An 18,689-nucleotide genomic window follows, 5' to 3' on the forward strand; every position below is an offset into this window, starting at 1 on the left:
CTCCTTAAGATTAGTTTTATTTCCTTGTTGGGGACAGAGGGAGAAAGTTTTCTTCATTAAGGATGGTGGTGATTGCTGTTATTTTCTCCCCGATAGTTTACTCACATTTTAATAAAATATCTAAAATTTGTGCAGGCAAGTCCTTACCATGGACCTTTGAACCATGGAACAAGGTATCGGGGAGACATGAAGCAGTCTACCTTCATATTTGCTTAGCATGTTGCTCTGTTTTAATTAGTAAGGTTGACTGTCAGTTATGATTCTAAGTTAAACTGCACAGATTTTATAGTTAGTAGATTTTGCTCCCAATTTATGATAGAAGGTTATGATTAATTTCCAACTTCATTAAGAATTTTTGTCTCTATGTGCCTTTGTAAATATTTTTGGAGCTGCCAGGAAATTTGGTTTCAGTGGCAGCTCCCTAATGCCACTTCAGATCACCATGCTCCCAGTTTTCTGGCTTTAAACTTTTTTCCAAAATGGTTATATTTAAAATAAACTATCAATGGTCATTATAAAAGAATTTAAATACTGAAGAAAAATGTAAAGTAGAAAGGGAAAATGACCCATAATTATGCTTGCTATATCCACTTTTTTGGTGTACATGTTTTAACAAAAGTGAGATTGTAGTGTAAACAAAATTTTAAAACCTCACTGAATTATGTGTCCTTAGATGTAAATATGTATACATAGATATACATGTATATATATACATACATACATGTACGCTTTGTCATTGTAGTTTGGGATCTAAATATGTTGTTCATTCTGTTTCCACCTGATGTAATAAACTCACAAAAACAGTAAATGCTGAATGAGTAATAACCATACTTACATCAGTAAGCATGTTTAATATCCTGTTCTTTGTGGTGGATATGTACATAGTTTATAGTTTTTTTGTTTTTTTGCTATAAACACTATCTTGTTTAACTTCCTTGTACATATATGTATTGGAACAGTTATCTTGATTATTTTAGATAAGTTTCTAGAACTGGAATCACTAGATAAGTATGAATATGCATCCAAAATTGGTACTTCAAAAATTTTATTTGGAAAGTTGACATTCTACATTTTTGCATTCCATTTCTAAAATTTTGTGCTACTATAGATATTTCCCTTTATAATCTTAATCAATTCAGTAAGTGCAATTGTTATTTTTTGGTTTTTTGCAATTGTTATTTTTAAATGTAATCTCAGTTGTCAAAGTGTTTTCCCTCTGTGAGTGTAATTTTTCTACCTCTGATGTATCTAAGTTGTTACTGATTTAATTATAACAGACTGTGAAAGGTGTGCGTATGTGGACTTAGAGAGAATGGTACTCTCTGTTACAAACACATGGACAAATGGTAGATGAGTTCTGTCCCATTTCTTCTAATGATTCTTTTTATATTCAACCTCAATATTTATCTAGTATCATTGTTTCATTAGCAGTCTTTACAGTTACCAATGATAGTTAATTCTTTGAAGGAGAAATCTCTTACTGAAATGTATGACACCCTATATAGATAACTAAATATACTTCTGTAATAGTAATTTGGTAAAAATCAGTTTCAAATAATAATCCAGCTGACATACACTGCCATTTGAGATCCAAGTTTCAGTTAAAATTTGAGAATAGTTTTGTCCAATTTTTATTAAAATCAAAAAGAAGAGTATACATACGTAAGAGCCACACTCTAAATGTTTGCAATGTAAGGATGTTTGAATTGATAATTTGACAAAGTTGAAATAGATACACTAAGCTGTATTGACATCAAGTAATGTCACAATCTTTAAGCCAAATAATTAGTGGAAATCTCTTGAATTATTCTGCAAGATTTATTGAGCACTTATGTGATTTTCATTTAAAGTGTGTTAAGTTAGTAATCAGGAACAAAATTAACAGCCATTTTTAAAATACAAAAGTTATTTTCATTGGAAAGCCTTAGTCCGTAATTAAAACAGATTTTGAGGTTTTTTTTTAGAACATATAATCTGCACATACATAAGTTTCTTGCCATACTATAAAACTGAATAATTACCTTAGCATGGCTTAATAGAAAGCATGTTTCTAGTAAACAAGTTGATCTTGAATAATAAAGGCATGTTTCTTAAGCATAACAGATAATGGTTATCACCTACGCTTTATTAGTTTTTTATTTAGCTGAAATAAGCAATATAATATTAATTTTGAACTTTTTATATTTAAAGTTATACTTCTTGAAAGTGATTTAATTTTTCTTTAAAATTTTGATTTTGAGAATTTTAATTCTTATTCTGTACAGTGGAAAAATTAAAAATGTAAGGAGAACCTTATCTGTTTTTGTCTTCAAAATATTTTAAGCACAAACCATTGCAAAAATAAACATAATAAAATAATGCATGATATAAACATTCATAAGTTTTGATAAAATGATACATTCTGTGGTTGGTTCCTTACTCTTTCCCCTTTACATTATTCTTGATTGACATTTTAGCTATGGAGGTTTGCAAAAGCAAGAGAAAAGTGGTCAGTTCTTGAGCACCCCAAGTGTATTTTAAACTTTGCTAGATGACTTAGAAGTCATTTTGATTAGCTCATAGGATACTCCAGGAGGTAGCTAGAACTCATCCTCTAATACAGATAAATAGACTGAGGGAGATCAAATAGCTTGCCCAAGTTTACAAAGCTAATAAATTGTTAAGCTATAATTTGTATCCAATTTTGTGCGATACCAAAACCCATAGTGTTTTTTGTTTGTTTTTTTGTTGTACTGTCATTTGCTAGGCAAGTGCTCTAACACTTGAACCATGCACCCAGTTCTTTTTACATTAGTAATTTTTCAGGTAGGGTCTCACGTTTTTCTGGCTGGCCTTGAATCTTGATCCTCCTCCTCTCCTGAGTAGCTGCAATTACATGCATGAGCCACCAAGCCTGGCCTCAAAATGTTGTACTATTTCAATGTTATTCATACTTTCTTTTCTTCTCTCATTTGTTTAAGATAATAATTGACTGAATGTGCAGATCTGAATTCATTAAAAGGTTATGTCTCAATATCCTTGTTCTTAACTTCATCATCTCTTAGTTTGTTTTCTAAATAGGTAAATTGCTAAAAGATGTGGGCTTGGAAATTGCTAGGTATTAGTTGAAATTAATGACTTTCTATTTGGGCCTATCCTAGGTATTTATCTTGTCTGAGCTCAGAAATGTTAATGATAATTTTTTTTAAATAGAATTTCCTAAAATATTTTTTTAAATTTAGCACAGTGCCTGGCAAATAAGACGTCAAAGTCTGTTTGCAGTCATAGGGCTAGACTATAGGACTCCTCTGTTTCTTGGACTATCCTGAAGAATTCCATTAATAATTGAACAGGAGGTCAGAACATGTCCTGCCTGGGAGTGGGGTGGTACAGGCAGGAAGGGGGAGTTGAGGGAAAGGCTCAGAGGGGTAAATATATTGCAAATACTGTGTACACATGTATGTAAATGGAAAAAAATGAGACCTATTGAAAGTATTCAAAGAATTGGTGGAGAGGATAAAGGAGAATGTTGGAGGGGGGTGAATTCGACTCTGATATAGTTGGTATATTGTAAGAACTTTTGTAAATGCTACAACATGCCCCCATCCAGCACAATCATAAAAATAAATAAATAAAATAATTGTTCATACTAAGTACTGATCTTGTGTAAGGTAGTGCCTTTGCATTGTTTTTTAGTATTTGGAACCTGTTTTCAGGACATACAAAATAAAATGAATAATTATATTACTCTAATTAAATAAAATGTTAATTTTATTTAATTGAAAATTGTATTTTCATTGTTATTATTTAAAGTTAATGAACCTTATTGGAAAATAAAGTATTTTAATATTAGCCAAATTTCTTTTCTGTCATTTTTAATTATGTGTACACAGTCCCCACAGGAAATTTTAGTTCTTTTTTTATGATTACATATATCATAGTTCTTTTTTTTTTTTTTTAATTTTTTTGCAGGACTAGGGAAGTGAACCATGGCCTTGTGCTTGCTACACAAGTTCTCTGTCATTTGAGCTATACCCTTTTGTTGTTTTATTTGTCTTTGAGGTAGGATCTTATTAACTTTTCCTGGCTGACTTTGAACTCATAATCTTCCCGCCTCTGTATCCTGAGTAACTAGGATTATAAGTATGTACCATCACACCAGGCTATAAATTCTTTGATAAGCAGAAATTATAAAGTATCATGATATATGTCTGTATGCTATTAACTTTCTTTTAAAAGTTTGTGCTTTGTTTTCATTTCAGGCCTAGGCCTTATCTATATAAAAGAGATCATAAATTTCCTACAAAGGAGGAGAACTTACCAGTGATTATTCTCTATGCAGAAATGGGAACCAGAGCATTTGCTGAATTTCACAAAGTATTGTCTGAACAAGCTCAAAATAGTAAAATTCTGTATGTTCTTCGCCATTATATTCGGGTACGTGCTTGTTTTTCATTATTATTTCGACGACAGAAAAGATGATTTTATGATAATTTCCATGCTAGAGTTACATGATTATTTCCCCAGAATAGTTATGTAAGATTTTTAAAATTTAATACAACCACCATGTGTGTTTTATATAATACTATATTGGGATTCTTCCTATTCTGGAGTATCATGTTGATAGTTCTTTCCTTTATACATCTGGCATATATTTAAAACTTGGATTAACAAAAATATTTGAGGGATGGGTGCAGTGGCTCTCATCTATAATCCCAGCTACTTTGGAGATATGGGTCAAGAGGATATTGCAGTTCTAGGCCAGCCCAGACAAAAAGTTAGCCAGACCCCATCTCAACAAACATGATAGCCATGGTGGCACACATCTGCCATCCCAGCTGTGTTGGAGGCCTAAGTAGGATGATTGCAGTCTGAGGCCGGCCCCATGCAAAAAGAAAACATGAGACCCTATCTGAAAAATAACTAAAGCAAAATGGGCTGGGGATGTGGCTCAAATGGTAGAACGCCTGCCTAGCAAGAGCAAGGCCCAGAGTTCAAACCCTAGCACCACCAAAAGAAAAAAAAAATAGTAACTTCAGTAACATGTGCAGTATTTTCTAGGACCCAAATGTAGTTATTTCTAATAAAAAACATACCACAGTGAACAAATATTACATACTTAATAGTAGATATTAGATCAAATTGTTATGCCCAGTGTGTATGAATACTCCTGAGTATTTCTTTTGAGAGATGAGTGCTTTCTCATTCAGATTTCTGGTCAGAACTGACACATTTTCCCATTTCCCTAGCCTCCCATTGCTACCACTCTATTATGTTACATTTTTTTCTTAGCACTTATACTATATCTCAAATTTATTTCTTTAATATCCCTCACACTAGGACCTTATTTTTTTTTATATTCCCTCCATGGAAAGAGTATTTCAATTTGCATTTCCCTAATTATTAATGATTATATGATGACATTTAGTGTATAAAAGCATTTCAAATATACTTGTGAATTAACTATTAGGTTCGTTCTTTTTAATTCCCTTTCTACTATACTGGGGATTGAACTGAGGGCCTCACACCTGCTATGCAAGCACTCCACTATTCAAGCTATATCCCCCATCCTTTTGTTTTTCAGATAGTCTTATGCTAACTTTGCCAGGGTCAACCTCAGACCATGATCCTCCTACCTCTACCTCCCAGGTACCTGGGATTACAGGCATGTATAACCACACCTAGCTTGTTTTTGAGATAAGATCTTGATAATTTTTGCCTGGGCTGACCTTGAACAGTAATCCTCTTATCTCCACCTCTAGAGTAGGTAGAATTACAGGCCTGTGCTATCATGCCTGCCTAGATTCTTTTTTTAAAAAATCATTGATTTATAGGTGTTTTTAAAAATAAATGCTGAATACTAATCTTTTCTTCCATAAATTGCAGACTTCTGGTGTGTTTATAATCTGATAATTATTGCCCTTTAGGCAGGGGGGAAGGAGTTGGTGGTACTGAGGATTGAACTCAGTGCCTGGTGCACGCTAGGTAAGTGCTCTACCACTTGAGCCAAGTCTCCAGACCATGCTATTTACAAAGTATTGTTTATGGCATCTTTCACTGACCACAAGTTTTAATTGTGATGTCAGATTTATCCAACTTTTCCTTAATGATTTCCTTCATGATATCATAAAGACCTTCTCTTTTCTTATAAGGGTTAAAGTGTCATTCTTTATGTTTTGGACTTTGATCCATCAGAATTCAGTCCACTTTTATGCCTTTGTAAAATATAATTGACTGTTTGTGTGGGTCTACTCTGGCTTCCTATTCTGAATTGTTGATATTCGTATTCTTTCATCAATACCTCACTGCTTGATCATTGTAACTTAATAATAAGCCTTGAAAGCTGGTTACCCGAGTCCTCCAGCTCTTTAATTCTTTTTCAGAATTATTTTTATCTAATTCCCTTGCCTCTTCACATGAACTTTGGAATCAACTTGTTTGTACCTACACAAAAAAAACCAAAAACCAAAACTGTTTGATTGAGATGACATTGGGGGTATTGATCAAACTTGAGAGAATTAATATCTTAATATTAAGTCTTCCAGTTGATGGAAATGGTATATCTCTCCATTTGTTTAGATGTACTTTTATTTCTTCCATTAGCATGTTTCTTTCTTCCCATCTGCATGCCATTTATTTCTTTTTCTTTCTTAGTCATAATGATTAGACTTTCAGTTTAGTGTTGTAGGGGGTAAGAGAGGACATTCTGCTTTTTTCCTAATTTGGGGCATAGCCTTTGTTTTTTGACTATTAAGTATTATATTAGATGTACGGGTTTTTTATTTTTGTTTTAAGATGACTTAAGTTGAGGACTCCCTTTTTCTAATTTTCTGAGAGTTTTAGTTAGGAATAAACGTTGAATGCTTTCAAATGCTTTTTCTGTGTTGAGATAATCGTGATTTTTTTCTTCTTCATTCTGTTATTATGTTAAATAATATTGAATGTATTCAATGTTGAAATACCCTTGCAGTCTTTGGATTCATCTTATTTACTTGTGATGTAATGTGCTTTTTAACATATTGCTGGGTTTTTTGCTCAGGGTTTCCACATCTGTGTTCTTAAGGAGTATTGATACCTAGTTTTATTTTCTTCTAAGTTGTCCGTTTAGTGTTGGTATTAAGTTCTTGCAGGCCTCATAGAATGAGTTGAGAAGTAGTCCCACTTGTGTTTCTTGGAAGAAATTGTGCAAAAATTATATTTCTTTGGTAGAAATAAACCATCTGACATGAAGGATTTCTTTCTCTCTTTTTTTTTCTTTGAATGATTTTAACTACAAATTTAATTTCTTTAATAAATACCAGACAATTCAAGGTATTTCTTCTTCTTTAGTAGTTTGTGTCTTTCATGGATTTGAGTCATTACATGTAAGTTGCCACGTTTGTGGTAGAAAATTCCTCATATTCTTATTTTTGTTTCATGTCTGAGGGGACAATAGTAATGTCTTCCTTTCCATCCTTTTTGTTAAAACTGATACTAGTAACTCATATTATCTCCCTCCTTACCTAATCTAGAGGTTTATCAGTTTTACTGATCTTTTACAAGAAATAGCTTTGATTGCTTTTATTTTTTTACTTTTTTTCCCTGTTTTTAGTTTCATCTGTTTCTATTCCTAATATTTACCATTTATTTCCTTTGCCTTAAATAGGGTTTAGTTTTTTCTCATGTATACCTTGTTTCCTCAGGTGGTTCATAGATTACTGAGTTCAGATCTATGTTTTTTCTACTCTTAAGTATTTATCATTACATTTTTCTTCTAAAAACTGCTTCAGTTGCATTCCATATATTTGTTATATCTTTCTCATATTTTAATGTTCTCTTGAGTCAATTTTTAAAATTCCCTTGAAAGCAACATAATTTCATTCTTCTTTATGGCTAGTTAAGAAAAGTAAACCAAGTTTGTGTGTGTGTGTAGAGAGAAAGAAAGAACATGTTTGCAATGGTGAGACTGTTGGAGGAGGGAGAGGAAAAGAGAATGATAGAGAGTGAATAATATTGAAGTATATTTCATCTATGTAGAAAGAAGGCATAACAAAATGCACTGAAAGCTGTTGAATAACAAGGTGTAGGGGGAAAGGGTAAGGGAGAGTAATAGAGGGGCTTCATCTGATTGAAGTACAATGTATTCATAGGTGAAATACCATGGTGACACCCCTTTGAACAATGAATATGCACTTTAAAAAGTGAAGGATAAGAATGCAAAACAGATCCTGTTAGGGGATAGGTATTAGTGAGAAGAGGAGAGTGAATGGAGAGGTTAAAGGAGGGTGAATATGGTTAAAGTTCATTCTTGTATGAAAATAAAACAATGAAACCTATCGAAGTCATTTTAAGTAGGGAGAGGGAGGTGAAGGAGAAAGATGGTGGGAATGAACCTAACCAAGATACATTGTACGCATACATGGAAATGTCACAATGAAACCCCATAAAACTAATACATGCTAATAAAAATGTTTTGTAAAAAACTTTAACAAGAGGAAGAAAAATTGCCTTGAGATGTCCTCTGTAATCCATGGATTTCTTTTGAAGTGTTAATTTTCAAACATTTGGTAAATTTCCAGATTTTATTCATTTCTGATTTAATTTTGTTCTGATCTGACAATAAACTTTGTATGATGTTTTAGAAATCTTAAGTATTTTATGACTTTTCTGAGAGTATCATTTAGTTTGTGAATTGTCCATTGTGTTCTTGCAAAAAATGACTTGTGTTTTTGTTTGGTGGAGTGTTTTGTCGGTATTAATTAGGTCATGTCGGTGCATAGATGATCTGTATATTTATTGATTTCCTGCCTATTCTGTCCATTACTGAGAGAAGAATTTTGGAATTTCAAACTATGATTATAGATTTGTGTATTTTTCCTTTCAGATTTATCAGTTTTGTATTAGATATTTTGATGTTCTTTGATTAATGCTTTCACATTAACATATATGTCCACTTATAGAATTAATCTCTTTTCTTATTATTGTTATACTGGGTGGGTGTACATTGTAGCAATTATAAAGGTTCTTACAATGTATCAAATTATCCTACTTGAATTCACCCCCTCCACTGCTCTCTTTCATTTCTCCTTCCCCGATTCCTGAAACAGTTTCAACATGTATCATTTTTATATTTACATACATGTGTATACATTATTTCCACCATATTCATCCTTGTACCCCCGCTACCTCCCTCCCCCCATGAGTGTCAAACACCCCCCTCCAGGAAGAACCTGTTCTACCCTCTTGTTCTCTGATTTTGTAGAAGAAAAAACATAAAAGATAATAAGAGAAACATGACATTTTTGCTACTTTGAGATAAAGATAGCTATACAGGAAGATTCCTTGTGTTGTTTCTATGCATATATGTGTTACAACCCTAACTGGTTCATCTCTATCAAATCTCTTCACTACTTCTAGTCCCCTTTCCATGGTAGACTTGACCAGTTGGAGATTTTTATATTCATTCCTGTGCAGTGAAAAATTACTATATTCATTCCTGTGCAGTGAACACATCAACCACATTCAAGTTTTTGGTTTCCTTCCCTTGCCCTATCCCTCCTGTGCACAGCCTCCCCTTAGTGTGACCCATGTCCCATAATATTGCTGCATTTGTTTTAGGTCTATAGTCTGCATAGGGGGGAGAACATGCAACTTTTGGCCTTCTGAGCCTGAGTAACTTTACTTAAGATGGTGTTCTCCAGTTCCATCCATTTACTTGGGAATGACAAGTGGCTGAGTAAAATTTCATTGTGTATAAATACCACATTTTCTTAATCCATTTGTCAATAGTGGGCTATCTTGGCTATGTCCATAGCTTGGCCATTGTGAATAGTGCTGCAGTAAAAATGGGTGTGCAGGTGCCTCACATTCTTTCTGGTATATGCTTAGGAATAGTACTGCTGGATCATATGGCAGATCTATTTTTAATTTTTTAAGGAGCCTCCTTATTGTTTTCCATAGTGGTTGTACTAGCTTATATTCCCGCCATCAGTGTATGAGGGTTCCTTTTCCCCCACATCCTCCCCAACATTTGTTGTTGGTGTTGTTCTTGGTGGTAGCTATTCTAACAGGAGTGAGGTGGTTTCTTAGTGTGGTTTTAATTTGCATTTCCTTCATGGCCGGGGATGGTGAGAATTTTTTCATGTATTTTTTTGGCCATTCAGACTTCTTCCTTAGAAAAAGTTGCATTCAATTTAGTTGCCCATTTCTTTATTAGGTCATCAGTTTTTTGAAAGTTTAGTTTTTTGACCTCCCTGTATATTCTGGTTATCAGTTACTTGTCTGATGTTTAGCTACCAAATATTTTCTGCCATTCTGTGGGTGGCCTCTTCAATTTAGAGACCATTTCTTTTGTTGCACAGAAGCTTTTTAATTTCATGTAGTCTTATTTGTCTATCCTTTCTCTTAGTTGCTGAGCCGCTTGAATTCTAAGGAAGTCCTTATCTATGCCTATTGCTTCCAGTGAATTCCCTGCTGTTCCCTGTACTAGCTTCAAGGTTTCAGGTCTGATATTAAGGTCCTTAATCCACTTTGACTTGATACTTGTACAGGGTGAAAGACATGGATCTAGTTTCAGTTTTCTGCAGACAGATACCCAGTTTTCCCAGCAACATTTGTTGAAGAGGCTGTCTTTTCTTCATTGTATGTTTTTGGCACCTTTGTCAAAAATTAGGTGGGTGTAGCTATGTAGATTCATATCTGGGTCCTCTATTTTGTTTCACTGTTCTTCATATCTGTTTTTGTGCCGGTACCATCTATTTTTGTTGCTAAGGCTCTGTACTATCATTTGAAGTCAGGTATTGTGATAGCTCCAGTGTTGCTCTTTTTGTTCAGTATTGCCTTAGCTATTTGCAGCCTTTTGTGTTTCCAAACAAACTTTAGGGTAGATTTTTCAATCATGTGATGAATGTCATTGGGATTTTGTTGGGAATTGCATTGAATATATAGATTGCTTTTGGTAGTATAGCCATTTTTACTATGTAGATTCTGCCAATCCATGAGCGTGGGAGATCTTTTTACCTTCTGTAGTCTTCAATTTCTATCTTCAGTGGTTTGTAATTTTCCATGTACAGGTCATTCACATCCTCTGTTAAGTTTACTCCCAGGTATTTGATGTTTTTTTGAGGCTATTGTGAATGGAATTGATTTTCTATATTCTTTTTTAATCTGCTCATTGTTGGTATATAGAAAAGCTACTGAATTTTGTAGTTTGACTTTGTATCCTGCTACATTGTTGAAGATGTTTATGGTGTCTAGGAGTTTTTGAGTGGAGTTTTTCAGATCTTTAAGGTATAAGATCATATCATCTGTGAATAGGGATAGTTTGACTACTTATTTGTATTCCTTTTATTTCTTCTTTCTGCCTGATTCTCTGGCTAGAAATTCCAAGACTATGTTGAATAAGAGTGGGGAGGGAGAGTGGGCACCCTTGTCTCATTCCTGACTTTAGGGGAAATGGTTTCAGTTTTTCTCCATTAAGTATGTTGTTGGCTATAGGTTTGTCATATATAGCCTTTATTATGTTGAGGTACTTTCCTTCTGTTCCTAGATTCTTAGAGCTTTTATCATGAAGTGGTGTTGAATCTTATCAAAGGCTTTTTCTGCATCTATTGAGATGATCAAGTAGTTCTGTTAATGTGCATTTATTGATTTGCATATGTTGAACCATCCCTGCATCCCTAAGAGGAGCCAACTTGGTCATGGTGTATGATCTTTTTCCTATATGCTATTGGATTCGGTTTGCTGTTATTTTATTGAGGATTTTTTGTATCAGTGTTCATTAAGGAGAGTGGCTTGTGGTTCTCCTTTTTGGATGTGTCCTTGTCTGGTTTTGAGATGAGTATAATACTGGCTTCATAAAATGAGTTAGGCAGTGTTCTTCCCTTTCTATTCATGAGAAAGTTTAAGGGGTGTTGGTATTAGTTCTTTAAAGGCCTGGTAGAATTCAGTGGAGAGTCTATCGGGTCCTGGACTTTTCTTTTTTTGGGAGACTCTTTATTGCTGCTTCAGTTTCTTTTTTTTTCTTCTATTATTCATATGTGCATACAAGGCTTGGTTCATTTCTCCCCCCTGCCCCCACCCCCTCCCTTACCACCCACTCCACCCCCTCCCTCTCTCCCCCACCCCCTCAATACCCAACAGAAACTATTTTGCCCTTATTTCTAATTTTGTTGTAGAGAGAGTATAAGCAATAACAGGAAGGGACAAGGGTTTTTGCTGGTTGAGATAAGGATAGCTAAACAGGGTATTGACTCACATTGATTTCCTGTGCGTGGGTGTTACCTTCTAGGTTAATTCTTTTTGATCTAACCTGTTCTCTAATTCCTGGTCCCCTTTTCCTGTTGGCCTCAGTTGCATTTAAGGTATCTGCTTTAGTTTCTCTGTGTTAAGGGCAACAAATGCTAGCCAATTTTTTAGGTGTCTTACCTATCCTCACCCCTCCCTTGTGTGCTCTTGCTTTTATCATGTGCTCATAGTCCAATCCCATTGTTGTGTTTGCCCTTGATCTAATGTCCACATATGAGGGAGAACATACGATTTTTGGTCTTTTGGGCCAGGCTAACCTCACTCAGAATGATGTTCTCCAATTCCATCCATTTACCAGCGAATGATAACATTTCGTTCTTCTTCATGGCTGCATAAAATTCCATTGTGTATAGATACCACATTTTCTTAATCCATTCGTCAGTGGTGGGGCATCTTGGCTGTTTCCATAACTTGGCTATTGTGAATAGTGCCGCAATAAACATGGGTGTGCAGGTGCCTCTGGAGTAACCTGTGTCACAGTCTTTTGGGTATATCCCCAAGAGTGGTATTGCTGGATCAAATGGTAGATCGATGTCTAGCTTTTTAAGTAGCCTCCAAATTTTTTTCCAGAGTGGTTGTACTAGTCTACATCCCCACCAACAGTGTAAGAGGGTTCCTTTTTCCCCCGCATCCTCGCCAACAGCTGTTGGTGGTGTTGCTGATGATGGCTATTCTAACAGGGGTGAGGTGGGATCTTAGCGTGGTTTTAATTTGCATTTCCTTTATTGCTAGAGATGGTGAGCATTTTTTCATGTGTTTTTTGGCCATTTGAATTTCTTCTTTTGAGAAAGTTCTGTTTAGTTCACTTGCCCATTTCTTTATTGGTTCATTAGTTTTGGGAGAATTTAGTTTTTTAAGTTCCCTATATATTCTGGTTATCACTCCTTTGTCTGATGTATAGTTGGCAAATATTTTCTCCCACTCTGTGGGTGTTCTCTTCAGTTTAGAGACCATTTCTTTTGATGAACAGAAGCTTTTTAGCTTTATGAGGTCCCATTTATCTATGCTATCTCTTAGTTGCTGTGCTGCTGGGGTTTCATTGAGAAAGTTCTTACCTATACCTACTAACTCCAGAGTATTTCCTACTCTTTCCTGTATCAACTTTAGAGTTTGGGGTCTGATATTAAGATCCTTGATCCATTTTGAATTAATCTTGGTACAGGGTGATATACATGGATCTAGTTTCAGTTTTTTGCAGACTGCTAGCCAGTTTTCCTGCTGCTTCAGTTTCATTGTGTGTTTTAGATCTGTTTAGTGGATTAATATCCTCTTGGTTCAGTTTTGGATGTTCATATGTATCTAGAAATTTGTTTCTTCTAGATTTTCCAATTTATTTGAATATAAGTTCTCATACAGTCTCTGATGATTCCCTGGATTTCCTTGGTGTTTGTGTTAATCACTTATTTTTTGTTTCTGATTTTACTAATTTGGGTCTTTTCCCTCCTCATGTTAGTCAGATTTGAAGGAGTTTGTCAATCTTCTTTATTTTTTCAAAGACCCTGCTTTTTGTTTCAGTGATTCTTTGTATGGTTTTTTTGTGTGTGTGTGTCTATTTCATTGATTTTGGCCCTTATTATTTCTCTCCTGCTTGTTTTGGGTTTAGTTTGTTCTTATTTTTCTAGGAGTTTGAGGTATACCATTAAGTCATTTATTTGAGATCTTTCTGTGTTTTTTAATATATGCACACTTGGCTATAAACTTTCCTCTAGGACTGCATTTGCTGTGTCCCATAGGTTCTGATAGGTTGTGTTTTCATTTTCACTGAATTCCAGGAACTTTTTGATTTCCTCCCATTTCTTCTGTGACCCACTGATCATTGAGCAGTTCAACCACCAAGTGTTTGCATATTTTCTACTGCTGCTTTTTTTGTTGAGTTCTAGTTTTATTGCATTGTGTTTGGATAGTATGCAGGGGGTTATTTCAGTTTTCTTGTATTTGTTGAGACTTGCTTTGTGCCCTACAATATGGTTTATTTTGGAGAAACTTCCATGGGCTGCTATTTTGTGCTGTTGTAGGGTGTAGACATCTGTCAGGTCCAGGTCCATTTGCTTTATGGTGTCATTTAGCTCTAGGATTTCTTTGTTGTTGTTGTGTTTTTTTTGTATTGATGACCTATCCATTGGTGATAGAGGGGTTTTAAAGTCTCCCAGTATACCACTGCGTTGGGGTCTTTATGTGATTTTAAGTCCTTTAGTATATGTTTAATGAAGTTGGGTGCACTGACATTGGGTGAATGTAAGTTGGAAATTGTTTTTTCCTCTTACTGTATTACTCCTTTTATTTGTATGAAGTAACCTTCTTTATCTCTTTTGACTAGTGTAAGATTGAAGTCTGCTTTGTATGATATAACTATTGCTACTCCTGCCTGTTTTGGGGGGCCATTTGCTTGGTAAATGTTCTTGTAGCCTTTCACTCTATGCAAGTGTTTGTTTCTGTCAATAAGGTGGATCTAAACAGCAGATTGTCAGATTTTCCTATTTAATCCAGTTTGCTAGATGGTATCTTTTGATGGGAGAGTTGAGTCCATTAACCTTCATTGTTATTATTGATAGACTTGTGGTGATTCCTGCCATTTAGTTGTTTAAGGATTTGATTGTGTGCAGCCAAATCATTGCTACTTTCTGATTACTTGTGTTTTCTTCTCCTGTGGTTTAATGCTTCTCTTCCTCTTGTGGTTTTGTTTGCTTTCATCTTCTGTGTATAGAATTCCTTGCAGAGCCTTCCTATAGTGGTGGCTTGGTGGCCATATGTTGTTTTAGTTTCTGTTTGTTGTAGAAGGCTTTTATTCCTCCATCAATCTTGAATGATAGTTTTGCTTGGGAGAGTATCATAGAACTGAAATTATTTTCTTTCAATGCTTGAAATACTTCACTTCATGCCTTTCTTGCTTTTAAGGTTTCTTTTGAGAAATCTGCTGTTATTTTGGTAAGTTTAACCTTTATAGTTATTTTTTTTTCTCTCTCTTACATCCTTCAATATTCTTTCTCTGTTTTTGGTGGTAGTTGTTTTAACAATAATATGCCATGGAAAGGCTCTATTTTGGCAAGACTGTTTGGTGTCCTGGAGACTATCTGTACCTGAATGGGCAATCCTTTCTCAAGATTTTGGAAATTTTCTGCTCGTATTTTGTTGATTATATTACATATTCCTTTGGCTTGCACCGCTTCTCCTTCAATGCCCATATTCTCAGGTTTGGTCTTTTGATGGAGTCACTGAGTTATTGCACATTTCTGTCATAGATCTTGAGTCTTTTGTCTAAGAGTTCTTCTGTTTCTTCTTTAATAGCTGCTTTGTCTTTGAGCTCTGTGATTTTGTTGTCTACTTGGTCTAGTCCGCTGGAGTGGCCTTCATGATATTTTTTTACTTGATTTAATAGACTTTTTATTTCCAGGATTTCTGTTTGGTTCTTTTTTCTGAAGTTTTTCCATATCTTTGGTGAACTCCTCTTTCATATCTTGTGTTGTCTTCTTTATTTCCTATATCTCTTTTTTTTATAGTCTCCTTTGTTTCACTTTGTTTTTTGTTGAGGTTCTCTCTGAGTTCATTTAGTTGTTTCAGTGTCTTAAGTTTTTTCTTTGTGGTGCCTTGATAGTGCTTGAGTTCATTCTGTACGTTTTGTTCAACTGTCTCTTGTAGCTTCTCCATGAGTATCTCACTGAGCTCATCCATGATTTCCTCTTTAAGAGATTTTTTTTGTGGATATCACTGAGCTCATTGGTGATATTTATCATTGTTCTGTTGGGGTCAGGAACTGGGTATTCATTTTCTTTATTTCCCACTAAATCCTCTATTGAATTGTTGTTCTTTTGAGAAAAAAGGTTTTTTTTTTTTTTTGCCTTCTTATCCCCATGCTTCTAATTGGTACTTTGCTGCTATGATCTTGATTGGCTAGTTGGAGGTTTTGATCACCTGTTTTCTTTCCCTTGATTTAATTATTGTGTTGTGACTGGCTTAGTCATTAGGTAAGTTGATATGCTATGGAAGTGTAAGCTATATGCCTGGAGTTGTAAGTTAATAATAAATTCACATGTTCAATGCCAGACCAGTTGTTTACATCTATATTTCTATAAACAGTGGTAGTTGTGGGGGTAATGGTTGTTTGGATAGAGATAGAAACTTGGGTAATTTGAAAAGGTGGTATTAAAAGGGGAGCAAAAAAGGGCAGTGGGGTGAATGGGGGAAGAGGTGTGGGGGCTACAGGATTTGGGGGCCCTTGTGTGTGTTAGGGTGTCCCACTGTTGTAGCGGAGGGTGCTTCTGTCAAAAATTGCAGGATGATGGGGTATAGATGATTGGCTTATCAGCGGGTGGTCAATGTGGAGGAGGGAGGGGTGTAGTGAGTTGACAGGTAGAGGAAGGTAAGGAGGGGGAGGTTAAGAAGTGGGAGAGAGTGCATGAAAAAGGCAGAAAGAGTAATTGGGGGAGAGAACAATGAATTGTAGCACAAGGGGAGAGAAAGTGAAGGGGTGAGAATAGAGATAAGAAATGGTAATAATAAAATTTTAAATACTAAATTAAAAAAGGAAAAAAGAAAAAAATAATTGCACAAAACAACAACAACAAAAAGTGTGGTTAGTTTGGCAAAAGTTCTGGACTTGTTCCTTTGGCATCCAATCCTGGTATTGGTGCTTATGACTGGGGGTTACTCGGTGTCCCTGTGTCTTCTTACGGTTGGTATTCTGGGCTATGTGGGTAAGAGTGCTGCTCCTCTTGTTGGACAGCTTGCGGGGGAGTTGGCTGGAACAGTTTTTTTTCCTCCCACTTTCCTTGGTCTTATGGGTTTTCTGTTAAAAGTGGAAGCTCTTATGTAGTCTCACCAGGTGACTGGCTTGTGAGCAGTATTTGGTTCCTTCTCTCCATAGGGCAGATTGCAGTTGGGACCTGTGATAGCTCACTACCAGTTTGTGCACAGTGGTCCAGTCTGTTGTTGTTTTTGCCATGCAGCAGCTGCAATGCCCTACCACTGCAACTCTGGCTGGTCAGTTCCTCCCCCTACAAATTGGGGCAATTCAGTTTTGTGCATCACCCTCAATCCCAGGAGATGAGCTCAGTGTCTGCCATGCTCCCACTCTGGATGGTTGGTGTCTCCTCAACCCTGCTCTCAGCCTTTGTTCTTTGCCCTGCCCCTGCTTGCTGAGAGTTCGGCTCCTTGCCCCACCCCTGTTCTCCAAGGTTGGTTCAGAGTTCTACCCCACCCCCACTGTCAGTGGGAGATTACAATTCACTGTCTCTGTTTTTCAGTTGTGTCCACGGGGACATGTAGTTTGTCCAAGAGCTGCGCTGGAGTATGTTCAGGGGGTGTGGGAGGGTGCTGGTGGGGAGAAATGGCGGGTGGCTTTTCTCAAAGCAGGCGCTAACCAGGACTGGATTCAGCCCAGCAGGGTGTAGATAGGCTTTCCACGTGTTAGGAGTCCAGCATGTCTCAGGATTCAGTTCTGTTTGATGCCCTATCTTTTGCTTTTTGGGGGGAAAAAAAGAAAGAAAGAAAAGGGAGGAAGAAGCAGCCAGGGGTCTTTTCCCAGGATAGACATGCCCTAGAGGCTGTGCCACGTAGGGATTTCCCTGGCTGTCAGGTGCAATTAAAAGCTGTTTAAAGGGTCAGTCCTTGAATTTTATGTGCACCCTATGTATTGGCAGCTATTTAGTTGGCTAAAAAGAATCAGAATTATGCAAATGTAGCTACCATGTCTTGAAGTGGTTTCTAAAATCACAGAACTCAAGAATTCTGATTCCCTATCCTATCCACCATCTTGGATCTCCTTAGAATTCAGCTCTTTATCATTGTATAATTAGTTCTTTGCCCCAATAATATTCCTGTTGTAAAGTCTATGTTGTCTGAAATTGATATATCTATTCATTCTTTCTTTTGGTTAGTGCTTGAAAGATGAATTTTTAAAAAATTTTTATTAAGATATATTTATTATACGTTGTGTCATAGTGACAATTCCAATTAGACTTATAATGTACATTGGTTAGATCACCCCCATTTTCTCTCCCCCTCAACCCTCCCCGCTCCACTTAAAGTAATTGCAAGAGGTTTCTTGGTTCTATTTTGCATAAGTGTATGAAGTCCATCAGCCACATTCCCTCACCTTAATCTCCTTCATTCACCCTTTCCTCTCCCGCTATACCCCCCCATGTGTATACTGTACCTATTTTATAGTCCTGTATGAAAGATGAATTTTTTTATCCACCCCTTTAACCCATTTTAAGTTACCAGTGTTTATGAGGAAACTAGGTATTCTTTTAATTAGGTATGTATGAGGAAGAGACTGTCATTCTTTCCTTTCACCTTCACTTTTTACTAATTTATCAAATTCTGTGTCTGTATCTGAATTGCTGTACTAAAAAAAAAAACCTTTCCAGAATTTAGGGGCTTAAAGCAATAATTACTTTTTACTTCCACTGATTCTGTGGGTTGATCTT

General features: G+C 35.8%; 1 protein-coding gene across 5 annotated transcripts in view; it reads left to right on the plus strand.

Moving 5' to 3' along the window:
* Positions 1-18,689, plus strand: part of Uggt2 (UDP-glucose glycoprotein glucosyltransferase 2) — a 178,074-nt gene that overhangs the window by 22,588 nt on the left and 136,797 nt on the right. For 3 of the 5 annotated variants that reach the window (XM_074043116.1, XM_074043117.1, XM_074043118.1), the window contains one exon: positions 4,242-4,416. In XM_074043116.1, coding sequence (XP_073899217.1) covers positions 4,242-4,416 — 175 coding nt within the window. Of the gene's footprint in view, positions 1-4,241; positions 4,417-17,079; positions 17,242-18,689 lie in introns of those variants that run through there. The other 2 variants (XM_074043119.1, XM_074043120.1) reach the window with 2 other exon arrangements.

The sequence above is a fragment of the Castor canadensis genome, chromosome 10 (genome assembly GCF_047511655.1).
Source record: "Castor canadensis chromosome 10, mCasCan1.hap1v2, whole genome shotgun sequence".
NCBI lineage: Eukaryota > Metazoa > Chordata > Mammalia > Rodentia > Castoridae > Castor > Castor canadensis.